The sequence below is a fragment of the Mustelus asterias genome, chromosome 6, assembly GCF_964213995.1.
Source record: "Mustelus asterias chromosome 6, sMusAst1.hap1.1, whole genome shotgun sequence".
In the NCBI taxonomy this organism is placed as follows: Eukaryota; Metazoa; Chordata; class Chondrichthyes; order Carcharhiniformes; family Triakidae; genus Mustelus; species Mustelus asterias.
Genome location: NC_135806.1, coordinates 2853464 through 2872086, shown reverse-complemented (window position 1 = coordinate 2872086; position 18623 = coordinate 2853464). Strand labels below are relative to the sequence as shown.

Genomic DNA, 18623 nt, shown 5'->3' with positions numbered 1-18623 from the left:
AATTGGGTCGATAGAGGGGAAACTATTTTCTCTGATCGAGAGAGTCCAGAACAAGAAGACTAAATCGTAGAATCCCTACAGTGCAGAAGGTGGCCATTCGGCCCATCGAGTCTGCATTGACTCACTGACGGAGCACCTTGCCCAGGCCCACCATCCCACCCTATCTCCATAACCCCACACGTTTACCGTAATCCACCAAACCCGCACATCTTTAGACTGTGGGAGAAAACCGAAGCACCCGGAAGAAATCCACGTAGACACGGGGAGAACGTGCAGACCCTGCACAGACAGTGACCCAAACCGGAAATGAACCCGGGTCCCTGGTGCCGTAAGGCAGCAGTGCTAACCACTGTGCCACCGTGCCAGCCTTAAAATCTTAAAATTATCTTAACCATTTGACAGTGATGTCAGAAAGCACTTCTTACACAAACAGAAGTGGAAATCTGGAACTCTCTCCCCAAACAAAGCTGTTGAGGCTGGGGATTAATTGAGAAATGTACAGCTCAGATTAACGGATGTACAGTGTGAGGCAGTTAGCAAACCTGTAGCTCATTTGGTAGCACTCGTGATCACCTCCGTGTCAAAATGTTGGGGTTCAAGACCTACCCCAGGACTTGAGCACAAAATCCAGGCTCAAAGATCCATTGCAGATGGGATTATAACACACATCGAGCTCTGGAACATTACATGATTATCTCTTTTCCAGAATTTGTACAGGGCAGTGAAAACAAAGAAGAATTTTCTTACCTCTCTCCTGACTCTATACAGTCCAGGAATTTCTTTGCTTTTTTCTAAGCTTCCGGTGTACTGTGAATCTGCACATTCACGGTTAAAGTTCACCTTTGAACGCAGGGTTAGTTGCACAAGTGTTTTGACCAGCCTATCTGGTTTTATCGTTAGTAGCTCCAGAAATGTCAGAACTCGGAGCCGGCTTTCTGCTCGATCCTTTCTCCCTGTCTGCTTTTGCAACTGACAAAAGTGTATTTAACTGGAAAAGGCTGAGAACAGCTGGATGAAACGATGGCGCACCCACGCTGTGATGTCCCAGAAGCAGCAACAGCACTGTTACCATCACTACCTTTAACGGAAATAAATATTGGGGGGAAGTATGTTTTGGGCTACCCCTTCACTATTACCCAGTTCACTAATGTCCTTTAGGGAAGGAAATCTGCCGTCCTTACCCGGTCTGGCCTACATGTGACTCCAGAGCCACAGCAATGTGGTTGACTCTCAACTGCCCTCCAAGGGTAACTAGGGATGGGCAATAAATGCTGACCAGCCAGCGACGCCCATATCCCAATAATGAATTTTTAAAAGTTTCAGACTGGTGCACAATGCCAAGACCAAGGTGGCACAGTGGTTAGCACTGCTGCCTCACAGCGCCAGGGACCCGGATTCGATTCCTGGCTTGGGTCTCTGTCTGTGTGGAGTCTGCACGTTCTCCCCGTGGGTTTCTTCCATCAGCTCCGGTTTCCTTCCACACTCCAAAGATGTGCAGGTTAGGGTGGATTGGCCATGCTAAATTGCCCCTTAGTGTTCCAAGATGCATAGGTTAGGGGGGAATTGGTGGAGTAAATATGTGGGGTTAAGGGGATGGGGCAAAGGGTGGATGGACTTGGTTAAGATGCTCTGTCAGAGAGTTGGTGCAGACTCGATGGGCCGAATAGCCTTTTTCTGCACTGTAGGGATTCTATGAATTCTACGAAGGTGTTACCTTGTTCCATTACACGTCCTTTCAGGCCAAGATATCACATTCAACATCTCACTCTTGGGTCCACCGATCTCCTTCCCTGCTACTTTATGATGTCTTGGTGCCTTGCTAAACACCTGGATGTTAACAAATGCCAAATTCTTTAAATAAAGGGCTTGATTTCACCAGTCCTGCAGGGATGGGCATACATCAGGCCGAATTTAATCATGGTGACAGGGCCACTGATGGATCGAAAAACAGTCTCTGCTGTTTGTGGGATTCCCCTGCCATACTTTTCCCACTCCCACAATGGGAAACACCTTTTCAGCATCCACCCAGTCAGGTCCCCTCGGGATCTTAACAATGCAAGATTTTCTTGTTGTTGCCGTGTGGTTGTGTAAAGGTTATTTTGATTTCAGCTTATGTTGGATTTCATCAAAGAGCAGTTGACTTGTCGAACAGTCCCAGTATATTAATGATGAAATATTGGTATTACAGAATGTGAAGCTAACAAGTGGGGAGCTGACTGCTCAGAACGCTGTCCAGTCTGTCTGAACGGAGGCGTGTGCCAGGACCAGACGGGAGAATGCATCTGTCCACCAGGCTTCATGGGGGAGCATTGTGAAACAGGTGAATGTTATAGGTCTTAATCACTGCAGTGACCCACCAACCAGGGCTTTGGGTTAGAACACCAACCACAAACATAATAAAACCATGGTAAGAAGTCTCACAACACTGGGTTAAAGTCCAACGGTTTATTTGGAATCATGAGCTTTCGGAGTGCTGCTCCTTCATCAGGTGAGTGACTCACCTGACATCACTCACTTGATGAAGGAGCAGAGCTCCAAAAGCTCGTGATTCCAGATAAACCTGTTGGACTTTAACCCTGGTGTTGTGAGACTTCTTACTGTGCCCACCCCAGTCCAATGCCGGCATCTCCACCTCATGATAAAACCATTTTCAAATATGAACCAGAGCTTTGGACTATATTCTGCAATTGATCTGGGTACCAAATAAATTTTAATCCACATTCAGTGAGTCCTGTTGGTCAGTTTTATTTGTTTTTGGGTGAGGTTTTCTTTTACAGTCAGTGGATCAGATTTCCATTCCATTATTAAGGGTTCAGCATTGCATGAGGATCCACTCCACTGAATAACTGCTCCTGAGTTCCTGAAACATGTTCCGTCAGTGTTATCTCTACGCTGTGTTGAGAGTGTAGATCAGTGAATTGAGTCGCACTATCTTATTCTCCTGCATTTGTATCCAGCAAGTTTCCACATTTGGGAAAAGATAACCCACAAACTCCAATCACAATAAGGTCATCACTGCACGTTCATCAATGTATGTTCAGGTGTACCCTACATTACCACAGTGACTACACTTCAGAAAGTAAATTATTAACTGGAAAACACTTTGCGATTACCTGAGGTGGTGAAATTTGCCAAAGAAATAAAAATCCTTCTTGTAGCAGATCAGAGATTTTACCATCGGTATTTTTAAAAATTTAAGTTGATATAAACCGCTGGCTTGAAAAACAGATAGAAGTTCGTCATTTTCATTTTGAAGTTGGCTTCTTAAAGAGATAAAAGTGAGAATGCTACAACTTCATTCTAAAATTATATGAGAAACTTCAGATTTGGGAACAGCTGTATTTAATGCCCTCGATGTATTTTCTAGTGGTGAAGAGTGACGGTTAGTTTGTTATTAGTTAAATCAGCTCCATTTTCTCACTTCCAGCCTATGTTTTATCGGAGCGCTCATTATAGTCAGTGTGATGCTGACTTTCAAACTGGAGTTAAAATTGCTTTCAATGCTCACACTCATGCTGCTATATTGAGCCAATCGTGTGACTATCTGCCTGCACCACAGGGATTAAAAAGTGCTGCTTAAAATATGTTAAATGTGCTATCTCTTGTGGCACACTAGGTGGCATGGTGGCACAGTGGTTAGCGCTGCTGTCTCACAGCGCCAGGGACCTGGGTTCAATTCCAGCCTTGGGTCACTGTCTGTGTGGAGTCTGCACGTTCTCCCCGTGTCTGCGTGGGTTTCCTCCGGTTGCTCAGATTTCCTCCCACAGTCCGAAAGACGTGCTGGTTAGGTGCATTGACCATGCTAAATTCTCCCTCAGTGTGCCCGAACAGGCGCTGGAGTGTGGCAACTAGGGGATTTTCAAAGTAACTTCATTGCAGTGTTAATGGAAGCCTACTTGTGGCACTAATAAAAAAAATAAAGAGAACAGGTTTGGTTTGGCTTCTTCTAGTAAAGAACTAATACAGACAAGGTGGTCCAAATAGCTTCCTTCATTGAACACCTTCCTTTGGCTGTCTACTAATTCTACTTCATTGGTTTCCAGCATGTGGACAGAGTACGTACGGGCGAAACTGCAGTATATGTAAAGGAGGGAATTGCCGTTTCTCCATGTTCTGTCTACCTGATCCCTATGGCTGCTCCTGTGCTACTGGATGGGGAGGACTTCAGTGCGATAAAGGTACAGTTTATGGAACGAGACCGTAACTAAAACTCTCAATCCCAAATTAAAATAATAACAGTTCCCTAAATGGTAGTATATTCTTCAGTCTGATCAGCCGTTACAAACACTTAATTCCATAAAAAGACAAAATTCACTTCCTTGTACAATGTAGGATCTCCATTAGTTTCCATGGCCGGAATTTTACCCCCGCACCTGTCCCAGAATGGGAGCGGCCGCGGCTCCCAGAACGGCATTCTCCATTGGCATCGGGCGGGATCTTACGAGCCTCAGGTGAGCAAGACGGTAAAATTCCGGCACATGTTTCTAAATATTTTTTAAAACGCAATTAAATCTCAAAATTAGTTTGAGGGGATTATTTTACTCATTAATTAGGAATTGTTCATATAAAAGTTTTCACTGTCCATGAGTAATATCTCTTTCTAACCATCAACAATTGCCTCTCAGATAATAGCCCATGTTTATCTGCACTAAGTTGATCTTTCTCTACACCCTAGCTATGACTGTAACACTACATTCTGCACTCTCTCCTTTCCTTCTCTATGAATGGTATGCTTTGTATAGCGCGCAAGAAACAATAACTTTCACTGTATGTTAATACATGTGACAATAATAAATCAAATCAAAAATGCTATCCCTGTCCTGGGAGCAGTTCATAATAACAGCACACAATTCTTGTATACTTATAGTGATTCATCACATGTCAAATAAATTCTTTGGCAATTTATTCTCCAATTTCTTTCAAATTCTTTGAAGAAAGCCAGGAAATGTTCAATTTGGCAAAGAATGAAGAAACAGAGCCTTTGGTCTCCTCAGCTCTGTTGTGTCATGTCCCTGCATGCCATCGTAATGTATTGGTAAAGCAAAGGTTAATGTGGGACTGGAGAAATAGTGCTGTCCACAGTATGATGTATGGACTCACATGGTGATAGGCTCAGAGAGTAGCAGCCTACTTGTATGGAGCAGCATCATGCATGACAGTAACCTGGGATATGTAAATAGTTAAAGATCAACAATTAGCAGTTCATCTTTAAACACACAAGTCTCAAGATCCTATCATTGAGACAGTCAAAATTATACGTATTACAACAGACCAATCCCATTGCCCCTTTGACCTCTTGCCCTGTGGATGCCTTTGAAGCATCTGCCCTGCAGCCTCTCAACCCTTGTTGTCATATCGATAGCATTCTGGAATATTCTGAAAACTGTACACTCTCTGAGTGCACTGATGTGATTAAAAGCCCTCCAGAATGTTCTGGAGGTAAAAAAAATTCAGGAAAATAACAGGAACTTTAAAATCATACTTACTGAATGTAATTTATCAATAACATCCAATCTGTGATTATCTTGCAATTGTGTCTTTGCCTATATACTCTGTGAACCCACCTCTCCACTCACTTGATTAAGGAGCAGCGCTCCGGAAGCTCGTGATTCTAAATAAACCTGTTGGACTTTAACCTGCTGTTGTGAGACTTCTTACTGTGCCCACCCCAGTCCAACGTTGGCATCTCCACATCATAATTTATTGTGAATGGTTGTTTATGGTGAGCTAATCTTTTGCTTGCAGCCTGTGACCCTGGGTTCTATGGACCTGACTGTCGGCTGAAGTGTGACTGTGTCAATGGAGGAAAGTGCGATCGCTTCCGAGGGTGTCTGTGCCCCCCATGGTGGCAGGGCCTACACTGTGAGAAAGAAGGTAAAGCACAATTGATAGCATCGTAACAAGAACGTTACTGAGAACACCTTGAGAAAATGCTGGAAAATCTCAGCAGATCTGGCAGCATCTGTAAGGAGAGAAAAGAGCTGACGTTTTAAGTCCAGATTACCCTTTTGGGTCATCTGGACTCAAAACATCGGCTCTTTTCTCTCCTTACAGATGCTACTAGACCTGCTGAGATTTTCCAGCATTTTCCCTTTTGGTTTCAGATTCCAGCATCCGCAGTAATTTGCTTTTATTACTGAGAACATCTTAATGTGGAAGCAACATAATAAAGAGGGAATTGTAAATGTAGATAATGAAAGGCAACCTGGGTCCACAGGTTTATGGAATGAGTGGGGTTGAATGGCCTCCTCCAGCTCTGATGTAACCCAGGCTGAGAGGTTATGTCAGTAGAGTTTTTATATTTAAAGAGGTAAAATAATTTGTTTAAATAATTTCATTACGAAATCACAGCCTGCTTTGCAAGATGATATTGTATGTCATTGAATAAGGACATATTAGGTTCCATTGTGAACCACTCTGCACTTGAACAATGGTTTAGATTCACACATGAGGCATTAACACTCGTGCGAGGAATCCCAGCGTCACGCTCACCCATGGAACCATAACAATAACAAGGAATGATTAACCCTCCATGTGAACCAAACAAGGAATAAAAACAGAGAATGTTAGAAATCCTCAACAGGCAGCACCAAGTGACGGAGAAACAGAATTTGTTTCAAGTCAGTGGCCTGGAAATCTGAACTAGAAATTGTTGGAGGTCGGTGATTGGGTGGATGACGGGAGAGACTCCTCATCACAGATCCCACAGCCCACCCATCCACCCGGCTTCAACCCGCCACGCCAACACTGGGCATTCCTCAAACTGTCTCCGCACTGGGCCGAGGCCTTTGTGCAGCAAATCGACACAATGGGGCCTTGCCGGGAACCCAGATTGTAGCTGTGCTGCCCCCCAATCAGTGACTCACATCACTGGGGACCAGCCCCTGACAACATTCAGCTGAGAGCTCCGTTTAGCCAGCGCGGAAGCTGTTGCCTGGGTTGGTGATTACTACAAAAAAATGATTAATTGACAAAAGGGAAATGACCGACAGGCTCATTTCCAGCTCTTGTTTCTATATAACCATTGCTGACCCTGATATTGCTGTGCTGAGATTGAGCCTGATGGTGGACCCCTGTGCTAACCCCTGTGGAAGCAGAAAGGCAGCTCATTCATATAGGGTGCAGGGGCCATTCCAGACACATCTGCCTACTCCATTGACAGCATAGTTGCTGCTGGATCACCCTCATTTGGGAGCTCGACTCCTTCTCCCCCTCATCCCCAATGCTCATTGCAGCATTTTCATTAAAGAGACCTTGCTTTTTGTAAAATTGGCTTTTGCCTTGCAGGGTTGGGTGAATTGCCTCTTCAGTTGGTGAATCCCAGTGACAATATCGAGGTGAATAATGGCATGAACCTGCATCTCAACTGTACTGCGACGGGGCATCCATTGCCGGTGCATGGTGACATTCAGCTCCTAATACCACATCGAGGAGAAGTTAATGTAAGCACTTTGGCCAAGTGACAAGTTTTACCAACTCTCTCAATGTTGTCTCCCTTCATATTCTTGCTTTGTGGAGTGATGGGAGATGTACAGGGCAGCCCCGTGGCACGGTGGTCAGCACTGCTGCCTTACAGTGCCAGGGACCCGGGCTCAATTCCTGGCTTGGGTAACTGTCTGTGTGGTGTCTGCACATCCTCCCCGTTTCTGCGTGGGTTTCCTCCGGGTGCTCCGGTTTCCTCTCTCAGTCCAAAGATGTGCGGGTTAGGTGCATTGGCCATGCTAAATTAACCCTAGTGTTAGGGTAATTAGCAAGGTAAATGTGAGAGGTTACCGGAATAGGGTCTGGGTGGGATTGTGGCCGGTGCAGACTCGATGGGTCGAATGGCCTCCTTCTGCACTGTAGGGATTCTATGTGATCACCCCTAAAAGCCCCAAGATATTGGGTAACCACACACTGAGGTTAGGAGTTCCACCTTCTCACTACCCTGGCTCTGTTGATTGATAAATAATTTAACTCTGTTCCGCACAGTTTGATCATTAATGAAACTCCAGATGTTGAAGTTTACAGCAAACCAGTTCAGGTTCTGTTTAGTGTTTTGCTGAATTGGCTATTTGAATACCCCCCAGCTTGGGAAAATGGTTGTGTTTGTTTACCTGGCGTCACTAAAACTGTCCATTGTTTCTCTGTTTCAGCCAAAAAGGACAATAACACACCCAGATCAGACCATAACATTCTTTGAAGTGCCAAAAATGTCACCGTCAGATTCAGGAGAATGGATCTGCCATGCCAAAACAGCAGTTGGAGTTGCTGTGAGGCCATTTAATGTGTCTGTCAAAGGTACGTTATTTCTATATAGTATTTACAGCACAAAAACAGGCCATTCAGCCTCATCTTAACCTCTCAGCCTATCCTTCTGTTCCTTTCTCCCTTGTATATTTATCCAACTTCCTTCAATATATTTACTGTAATCACTCTCTGTGGTGATACGTTCCACATCTCACCACTCTCTGAGTGAAGAAGTTTCTCTTGAATTCTCAATTGGATTTATCCGTGACTATCTTACATGAATGGCCCCATTGTTCTGATCTCCCCACAAGTGGAGACACTTTCTCCATGTGAATCCTATCAAGCTCTTTCATAATTCCACAGAAATCTGTGGGTCACCACACGGCCTTCTCTTTCCAAGGGAAAGGATTCCAGAATTTTTGGTCATTCCTAATGGTTATAACCCCTCGGTTCTAGTACTATATTTTTTGCACCTTCTGCAGTGCCTCCACATCCTTTCAGTAAAATGGTAACCAGAACAGTGCACAGTATTTCAAGTTTGTTCCATCTAGTCAGTCCGTCTTGGTAAATCAGTCAAGAAAACAATTTTGTCACAAAAATCCCACAAACGGAGACATCTACGGCATATAATGCATTACACAGCAGGCAACAATGCAGTTTGATTTTTCACTTCAGTTTATTTTTGTTTGTTTCTGGTAGTTCCCATATCTAGAGTCTGCACAGATATTTTAAACAGTGTTTCCATGAACAACATGTTGTACCTTTTTTATCTACTGTAGCTTAACTGCCATCTTATAATACCTTCAGTTTTACCTTAATGTGACCTTTCTTGGAAAAGCAGCCAGCATAATTAAGGACCCCACGCACCTCGGACATTCTCTCTTCCATCTTCCGTTAGGAAAAAGGTACAAAGTTTGAGGTCACGTACCAACCGACTCAAGAGCAGCTCATTCCCTGCTGTCATCAGACTTTTGAATGGACCTATCTTGCATTAAGTTCTCTACACCCTAGCTACGACTGTAACGCTACATTCTGCATTCTCTCGTTTCCTTCTCTATGAACGGTGTGCTCTGTCTGTATAGCGCACAAGAAACAATACTTTTCACTGTATGCTAATACATGTGACAATAATAAATCAAATCAAAATCAATTCCAATAGGAACTAAGGAGAAATAAAATGTTCAAAACCTGTTAGTGCTCTCTATGAAATAAAATATTTATAAAATGGAACATCTCCTATTAAGTGTAATTCTGTGATTGGGCAGCATGTCCTGAATAATCCCGAGTGTGCCGATAGCTACACTAACAACCAATTTAAATTTATCAGTCAAGCTCATAAAATGGCACAATTACACTTGCCACAAACAAAATACATTCCTACAGAGGGTCCTGGTCTTTGCAAATAAAAATAATTTGTTTAAGCCTTGCACATTATTTTGAACTGCCCAGGAGCTTGGCTAAACTTAGCTCCCTGCTGTTTTCTGCAAGGCAACACTTCAGCCAATCAGAGTCAACTTGCTAACAAATCAGGACCCCTTTTCTCTGAGACCAGGGGTCTCCAAACTACGGGCCACATCCGGCCCGCAGCGGGCCGCATCTGGATCGGAGTTTGGAGACCGCTGGTCCTAGACTATCAATTGTTGTGGTCGTTTGAAATTTGGTATTCTCGCCACATTTGTCCTGATGTGTGCAACATGAAAAGCTTCAGTGACATGTGCCTCTTTTCAGCATCATTCAAAATGTTTCCAGTGTGTACTGCCATGCTCCCCCTTGGTGAACCTGTAGGATATGCTTCTTCAGCAGTTTTCTCTCAGTGCTGCCCTAACTGATTGCCAATTGTGCATTTTCAACAGTCCCTCCTTCACCACAGACCCCTCCCACTAAAGCCAACAGTGGCACTCGATATATTATTGTTAAGGCCAATGTTGAGCCACATATTGGAGATGGACCAATCATCCTAACAAGACTCCTCTATAAACCTGCTGGAGGACTGGAGTCATGGTCATCAGTTGAAGGTAAGAAAGTGATTCTACATAGTCTCTCCATGTTTAGAGGAATGGACAGTTTTTATAAAGTGAGTGGCATATGGGCTCCAGTGTACTGGTTCAGACTGTAGTTCCCACATGCTGAGATTGCAGTCTTGGTGAGCAGAGGTCACACACCTCCTTAATAGAAGGAATAAGTCATTAGATAGTCATCTGGGCTTCTCTCCTGGATTTGTGGGTGGTCTGTCACTGGCTGGCATTAGCAGGTGATGAGGGACAGGTTGCACGGCACTCATCACAGTGAGGGTAGTAGGTAAACTGGGGAGACCAAAGCAAAAAGAGAGTATAATGAGGAACAACAAATCGAAGCAATTGTAGATGTAGGAACTGGCCATTGGTCGCCACTAGCCCATGACTTTGTTACATTAAGACATCCGTTTTTACATGGAAGGGATAAATGGTTGGGATGCATCAATCATAAATTAATGAAGAATATAAAAGGCTCCTTGAACTCACTCCCATCTAAAAATACTCTTTCTTGTAACTCAACTTCACATATACAGTACTTGGACATCATGTGATTGCTGCCTTGTTAGCTGTAGATTGATTCAAGAGGTGATATCAGCTCCATGGGTGCAGATTTGGCCAGGTCAGAGTGTCTACTCTGGGAGTGAGATAGGGTCATGGTGGACTCTGGGAGTGAGATAGGGTCATGGTGGACTCTGGGAGTGAGATAGGGTCATGGTGGACTCTGGGAGTGAGATAGGGTCATGGTGGACTCTGGGAGTGAGATAGGGTCATGGTGGACTCTGGGAGTGAGATAGGGTCATGGTGGACTCTGGGAGTGAGATAGGGTCATGGTGGACTCTGGGAGTGAGATCAGTGGGTGTTGAGGAGCATTGACGACTTGTATCAGTTTGTGTATGGATTGTGTAAGCCTCGGGACATATGCTCACTCCATATTAGATTTTAAAGATCCTTATTATTATTTCCCCAGTTATCTGGCAGCCTGATTGCTTCAGAAGTGTGGAATTAATGATGAATTTTGGTTCCAGTTTCCTGGCAAAGTTGATAGAATTGACGAAGAATTTGGCGAAAAGATCTAGTTCTGAAAATTAATCACATAATTATTGGAACTGTGAGGAGTTTTAATTCAGAAACAGTTCCTGGAACTGATGGTGACCCCATAGATTATATAATTTATTTTTTAAAATGTTAGACCAGATGTATGAAAATGTAACACCAATTAGTGTAGGAAAGTCGAATGGGTTCTGTGTCGGTGGTGGATGGTTCCATATCCAGGGGTAACTTCTGATTTTTCATTCTTTCTTGGGATGTGGGTATCGTAGACCAGGCCAGCATTTGTTGTCCATCCATAAATGCCCTTGAACTAAATGGCAACCATTACTGAGACTAGTTTTACACTCCAGGTTTATTTACTGAAATTTTAATTTACATCAGCTGCCATGTCTCCATGATTTGAACCCATGTCTCCAGTGCATTAGCCTGGTCTTCTGGATTACTAGCCCAGTGACAATCCCACTACACCACTGTTTGCCTCTGCTTGGGTGGGATTGGGGTGGGGGAGGGTTGTCGGTGTTGGTTTTCTGTCTGGGTTGTTGGCGGGGGGGTGGGAAGGAGGTTTGATTCTCTGGGTGGGATGGGGGGTTGTCAGTGTTAGTTCTCTGTGGGGATGGGGGAGTTGGCTGTGTGGTCGGGTTGGGTGGGGACGGAGGTGCAGGGGTTGATTGTCCAGTTGAGGGTGGTGGGAGGTGCAAGGGTAGGTTCTCTGTCTGGGGCAGAGATGGGGGAGAGGGAGTGGTGGAGGGTAGATTCTCAGTCCATAGGGGAGTTTGAGGCACAACCTCAGGATGTCCCATGATGTTTTACATCATGGGATTTTATAAAAGTGACTTAGTCACTATTGTGATGTAGGAAATGCGGCAGCAAATCTGCGCACAGCAAGATCCCAGGAACTATAATGAGATAAAGGACAAAATGATGGTTAATTGATGTTAACCAGGCCACTGGGTAGAATTGCCTGCATGATGTTGTGAAATAATGCCCCGTAAGATCTTTTACTTCCTCCTGAGTGGGGAGTGTGGAAGAGGATTTTGCCACATCGATGGAACAATTTATTTTGATTTGGATTGTTTTCGAATTGTTGAAGATTGAACAGTTAAACTCCTGTTTGGAATTGAGAGACTATCGTGGCTGGCTTTATTGTTCACTGAGGGAATTTGAACAAAGAGATTTCTTTGAGTTTATGTGCACAGGATATATTGACAGATTTCCCACACCAGCATAACTGGAGTTAAACACTTCAGTTTATCAACAAGAAATTTCTCTGCATCCAACTGACAAAAATGCTGATTTTCAAATGTGATGCGTGTAACATTTTACTGGAATAAAGAAACACAGGCATCATTTTTTTTTGAGGAGAGTGTAATGTATCCGTAATAGATCCTGATGTAATATGCATCATCCTGCATTCTTATCCAACTGATGAATATTCGAGGTTTGTTACTGTTTAATACAGAGTCTCTTCTTCTGGAGATTAAACAAAGTAAGGGATATGGAGGATCAGGTATGTATGTCACTAAAAACTAGCCCACAAGTTCAAAAAACAGTCAAAAGAGTAATGGGTGGCCCGGTGGTACAGTGGTTAGCACTGCTGCCTCACAGCGCCAGGGACCCGGGTTCAATTCTGGCCTTGGGTCACTGCCTGTGTGGAGTTTGCACGTTCTCCCCGTGTCTGCGTGGGTTTCCTCTGGGTGGCCCGGTTTCCTCCCACAGTCCAAAGATGTGCAGGTTAGGTTGATTGGCCATGCTAAATTGACCCTTGGTGTTAGGGGGACTAGCAGGGTAAATATGTGGGGTTACGGGGACAGGGTGGGATTGTGGTCGGTGCGGACTCAGTGGGCTGGGTGGCCTCCTTCTGCGCTGTAGGGATTCTATCTACCAGAGACATAGCAGATTAAAACAAGGAAACATTACTACAGTTGGGGGGATGGGATGTGGTGGTAATATGACTGGGCTAATTCACTGGGGACGTGGGTTCAAATCCCACCAAGGAAGCTAGTGGAAAGTAAAAATTCAATTAACAGTTCTGGAATATAAAGCTAATCTCAGTGATGGTCACCCAGACAACATTCATCAGAAAAAAAAAATCTGGTTCACTCATGCCCTTTAGAGAAGGAAATCCGCTGTCCTTACCTGGTCTGGCCTACATGTGACTCCAAACCCACAACAATATGATTGACTCTGGAGCGGCACGGTGGCACAGTGGTGAACACTGCTGCCTCACAGTGCCAAGGACTCAAGTTCAATTCCCAGCTTGGGTCACTGTCTGTGCAGAGTCTGCACGTTCTCCCGTTGCCTGCGTGGGTTTCCTCCGGGTGCTCCTGTTTCCTCCCACAGTCCGAAAGATGTGCGGGTTAGGTACATTGGCCATGCTCAATTCTCCCTCAGTGTACCTGAACAGGCGCCAGAGTGTGGCGACTCGAGCATTTTCACAGTAACATCAGTGCCGTGTTAATGTAAGCCTACTTGTGACTAATAAATAAACTTTTTAAAACTCTTAACTGCCCTCTGAAATAGTGAGCCACTCAGTTCAAGGGTAATCAGTGATGGGCGAGAAATACTGACCCAGCCAGCGATACCCGCAACCCATGAAAGAATTACAAAAAATACAGTTTTGGTTTATCCTCATCTGCAACATTGGCAGAATTGGCCAAAATACAAAGCTGTAAAGGGAAGGTGCTGCAAATCTAAATTGCCCCCAATAGAATGGAGATTGTGGTCTTGGAACAGGTCCAGTGGTGTTTTATGGAAACTCAGGGAGTAAGCAACAATGAGAGACAAAATCAAGGTGTTATATGCCTCCGAGGAGAGGGATTTAGTCAATAAGCTGGTTTGAGTTTTTCTTTAATGAAGTAGGGACTGTGCAGGGTAGACAGGGAGAGTGATTCATGCTGTTAGTGGAATTAGGCACTAACATTCATAGAACATAGAACATAGAACATTACAGCGCAGAACAGGCCCTTCGGCCCACGATGTTGCACCGACCAGTTAAAAAAAAACTGTGACCCTCCAACCTAAACCAATTTCTTTTCGTCCATGAACCTATCTACGGATCTCTTAAACGCCCCCAAACTAGGCGCATTTACTACTGATGCTGGCAGGGCATTCCAATCCCTCACCACCCTCTGGGTAAAGAACCTACCCCTGACATCGGTTCTATAACTACCCCCCCTCAATTTAAAGCCATGCCCCCTCGTGCTGGATTTCTCCATCAGAGGAAAAAGGCTATCACTATCCACCCTATCTAAACCTCTAATCATCTTATATGTTTCAATAAGATCCCCTCTTAGCCGCCGCCTTTCCAGCGAAAACAATCCCAAATCCCTCAGCCTCTCCTCATAGGATCTCCCCTCCATACCAGGCAACATCCTGGTAAACCTCCTCTGCACCCTCTCCAAAGCCTCCACATCCTTCCTGTAATGTGGGGACCAGAACTGCACACAGTACTCCAAGTGCGGCCGCACCAGAGTTGTGTACAGTTGCAACATAACGCTACGACTCCTAAATTCAATCCCCCTACCAATAAACGCCAAGACACCATATGCCTTCTTAACAACCTTATCTACTTGATTCCCAACTTTCAGGGATCTATGCACACATACACCTAGATCCCTCTGCTCCTCCACACTATTCAAAGTCCTCCCGTTAGCCCTATACTCAACACAACTGTTATTCCTACCAAAGTGAATTACCTCACACTTCTCCGCATTAAACTCCATCCGCCACCTCTCGGCCCAACTTTGCAACCTGTCTAAGTCTTCCTGCAGACTACGACACCCTTCCTCACTGTCTACCACACCACCGACTTTGGTGTCATCAGCAAATTTGCTAATCCACCCAACTATACCCTCATCCAGATCATTAATAAATATTACAAACAGCAGTGGCCCCAAAACAGATCCCTGAGGTACACCACTTGTAACCGCACTCCATGATGAATATTTACTATCAACCACCACCCTCTGTTTCCTATCCGCTAGCCAATTCCTGATCCAATTTCCTAGATCACCCCCAATCCCATACATCTGCATTTTCTGCAGAAGCCTACCATGGTGAACCAGATAAACTCAACTCAAAACTAACACTGAAAGAAACACTATTGTTATGAGGTTGTAGAAAGGCTAATGGTACAAAATCAATGAAGCCAATTATAAAGGAAGATGGCTCCTTACTCATGAAGTAGCTGATATTAAGATAAGTTGGGGTTAAAAAGATAGAGCTTCTTTCTAAAAGTCATCAGTTTTGGATTGTAGGCATCTCTGGCAAGACCAGCATACATTGCTCATCTTCAGTTGCTCTTAAGAAAGTTGTGATGAGATGTCTGTATGATGTGGGTCCACCCAAAGCACTATTAGGAAGGGAGTTCTGGGGTTTTGACCCAATGACAATGCAGGAACAGTGATATATCAGGATGGTGTGTGACCTGGAGGTGAATTTGGAAGTGGCGGGGTTCGTGTGTGCCAACTGCCCTTGTCCTTCTGGGTACTGGATGTCACAAATTGGGGAAAGGTTGCCGAAGGAGAACCAAGATAAAGGAAGGATGTACATGCTGTTCCTAAGATTCAGAATAGGTGGAGGTTGGGGTGGACTGTATTTAATCCGGCAGTGATTCAGACTTATCAGTTGCAAAGGGTTTGGAGTTTAAAAATAGGGAAGTTTTGTTGCAATTGCACAGAGTGTTGGTGAGGTCTCACCTGGAACACTGCGTACAGTTTTGGTCCCCTTATCTTAAAAAGGGTATAGTAACATTGGAGGCAGCCCAAAGGAGATTCACCAGGCTAATTCCTGGAATGAGAGGGTTGTCCTATGAGGAGAGACTAAATAGTTTGCATTCCTTGGAGTTTAGAAGAGTGAGGGGTGACCTTATTCAATCATATCAGATTCTGAGGGGGTTTGACAGGGTAGATGGTGAGATGTTTTCACTAGTGGGAGAGTCTCGAACAAGGGGACACAGCTACAAGATAAAGGGCTGGTCAGTTAAAACTGAGGTGTGTAGAAATTTCTTCTTGCAGAGGGTGGTGAATCTGGAATTCGCTGCCTCAAAGGGTGGTGGAGGCTGGATCATTAGAAATATTTAAAATGGAGGTGGATAAATATTTGATAGATCGAGGAACAGAGGCTATGGGGAAATGGCACAGAAAAGGAGTTGGGGCGGCATAGATCAGCCATGATCATATTGAATGGCGGAGCAGCCTGAAGGGCCTGGTGGCCTCCTCCTGCTTCTATTTCTTGTGTTCTTGTGTTCACTGGTTCACCGAATCTCTATAATATTCAAAATAATGTGTATCTTCTTTTTATCTTCAGTAACAGATTCATCAGAAGTAGTGAAACTGGACAATCTCCAGCCAATGTGCCAGTACAATGTGTGTGTACAGCTGAGCAGACCAGGGGATGGGGGAGAGGGACATCCTGGTCCAGTCGCAAGCTTTTGGACTGACTGCCCAAGTAATGAAGTGCTTCCATTTTGTTACTGTGTTCCACTCTGTCCGCTTTCTAACAGTTCTTGTTCTTAACCCGAGGGCAATCATACAAAAGGGGAAAACAGCTTTGTCATATCAAACATGCAATCCCTAAGGTTGCCAACCTTCCAGGATTGTCCTGGAGTCTCCAGGAATTCAAGATTAATCTTCTGCAGCGAGGAAACTTTCAAGCAGTTGGACACAGGCCAAATCATGTTTTTTTAAAAAGATGTTTTAAAGGCTCTTGTTTATTAATTATAATGACATTGGAGATGGGAAATTAAAAGACTATTTGACCAGGTGGGGAGCTTGGTGACAGGGATCACATGACGAAATCTCCAGGGTTTGCACCCAAACAGAATTGGAAACTCTTGTTAGGAATTTAATTTTCTAATCGCTGAAAATTTGATTGTGACAATTCTGTCACTGAATTTACCTTTTCCACATTTTCATGTGTAAAAAGTTTATAATAGAAATTGAGACAAATCATTTACATTCTTGCGATAGATTAACCGTATCAAAATGGAAAAAGTAACGAAAGGTTTGGTTATAATTAAAGAATGAAAAGGGAAAGTGGATAGGTCTTTGATCTTTGCTTCTTTTACATCTTGGTTGTTAGAATCCATCCCAAATAGTAAAATGGAAAGATTGAAGGTGCTTACTCTGATTGCTTACATTGTAACGCTGAAAATTAGCTTCAGCATATTTGTACATAGTGGCTCTACAGCACAAAGTGAGATACCTCCTCCAGCCCCCATATCTCTGTAACCTCCCCCTGTCCCTACAACCCTCCCTTTCTCTGTAACCTCCCCCTGTCCCTACAACTCTTCCTATCTCTGTAACCTCCCCCTGCCCCTAGAACCCTCCCTTTCTCTGTAACCACCCCCCCCCCATCTTTGTAACCTGTCCCAGCCCCTGCAACCCTTCCTATCTCTCTAACCTCCCCCAGCCCCTATAACCCTCCCTATCTCTGTAACCTTATGCAGCCCCTGCACACCTCCCTATCTCTGTAGCCTCCTCCAGCCCCTGCACACCTCCCTACCTCTGTAACCTCCTCCAGCCCCTACAATCCTCCCTAAATCTGTAATCTCCTGCAGGCCCTACAGCCCTCCCTATCTCTGTAACCTCCTCCAGCCCCGATATCATGGTTCTGATTTGAATTGAGGGTGTGTATCATCCTATGATACCAAGCACCCCCTTCACCCTGCTAGATACTTTGAGCCCACACAGATGGGATGAACAGGGAGCTCTAAGAACACCACCACAGCCTCGCTAGCTGGAAAGAATAAGCTTGTAATAAGTTCCTGTCTGATCCGCCCTCCCAATCACACAGCATTTCCCCTCTATCACCCCACACAATGGCTCAGGCCCACTTTCCCCACTGCCACAAGATGGTTACTCTTTGAGGAAATTTTGGAGTTTTATGGTGAAATTACTGAATGAGCGGAGTGCTGGACTTAGAACCAGAAGGTTTGTTACCCTGTAATGGTTCATTTAAGGGTGAATGACTCCGTGGGAAGGCGATGAGAGGCTGTAATGACTGAGCAGTTCTTGCTAGTGTCTCCAGCCTGTCTGTCAGTGGAAATAGGGATCAGTGCTGCTCCCACATACGGACTTTGCCCTCTAATACTGACTGATCCATGGGGTTAATCTCCCTTCCTGCAGGAAGAGCTCCACAATGTACAACATCACATCCTCCAAAGTGCAATGGACTTATTGTTTGGCGACATGTTCAGACTTTACCTCAAGATCACACGCAGTCTCCCGTTACACTGTTAGCTGCAGTCAGCAACAGAAAAACCTGGAACAAGAATTTTATTTGAACACCTGCCGTGTTATCTGGGTTGTTCACTGAGCCTGTGGCTCC

The 18623-nt window shown here is 44.5% G+C and overlaps 2 protein-coding genes across 4 annotated transcripts in view; one reads left to right on the top strand and one right to left on the bottom strand.

Annotated features, from left to right (window-relative positions):
• Positions 1–820, bottom strand: part of LOC144494710 (leucine-rich repeat-containing protein 19-like) — a 119872-nt gene extending 119052 nt beyond the window's left edge. For both annotated transcript variants that reach the window (XM_078213921.1, XM_078213917.1), the window contains exon 1: positions 748–820. The gene's annotated coding sequence lies outside the window, so the exon portion shown is untranslated. The remainder of the gene's footprint in view (positions 1–747) is intronic.
• Positions 1–18623, top strand: part of tek (TEK tyrosine kinase, endothelial) — an 80469-nt gene that overhangs the window by 32048 nt on the left and 29798 nt on the right. For both annotated transcript variants that reach the window (XM_078213915.1, XM_078213913.1), the window contains exons 5-11: positions 2189–2320; positions 4044–4178; positions 5746–5874; positions 7288–7442; positions 8136–8280; positions 10083–10244; positions 16602–16742. In XM_078213915.1, the coding sequence (XP_078070041.1) occupies positions 2189–2320; positions 4044–4178; positions 5746–5874; positions 7288–7442; positions 8136–8280; positions 10083–10244; positions 16602–16742 (999 nt within the window). The remainder of the gene's footprint in view (positions 1–2188; positions 2321–4043; positions 4179–5745; positions 5875–7287; positions 7443–8135; positions 8281–10082; positions 10245–16601; positions 16743–18623) is intronic.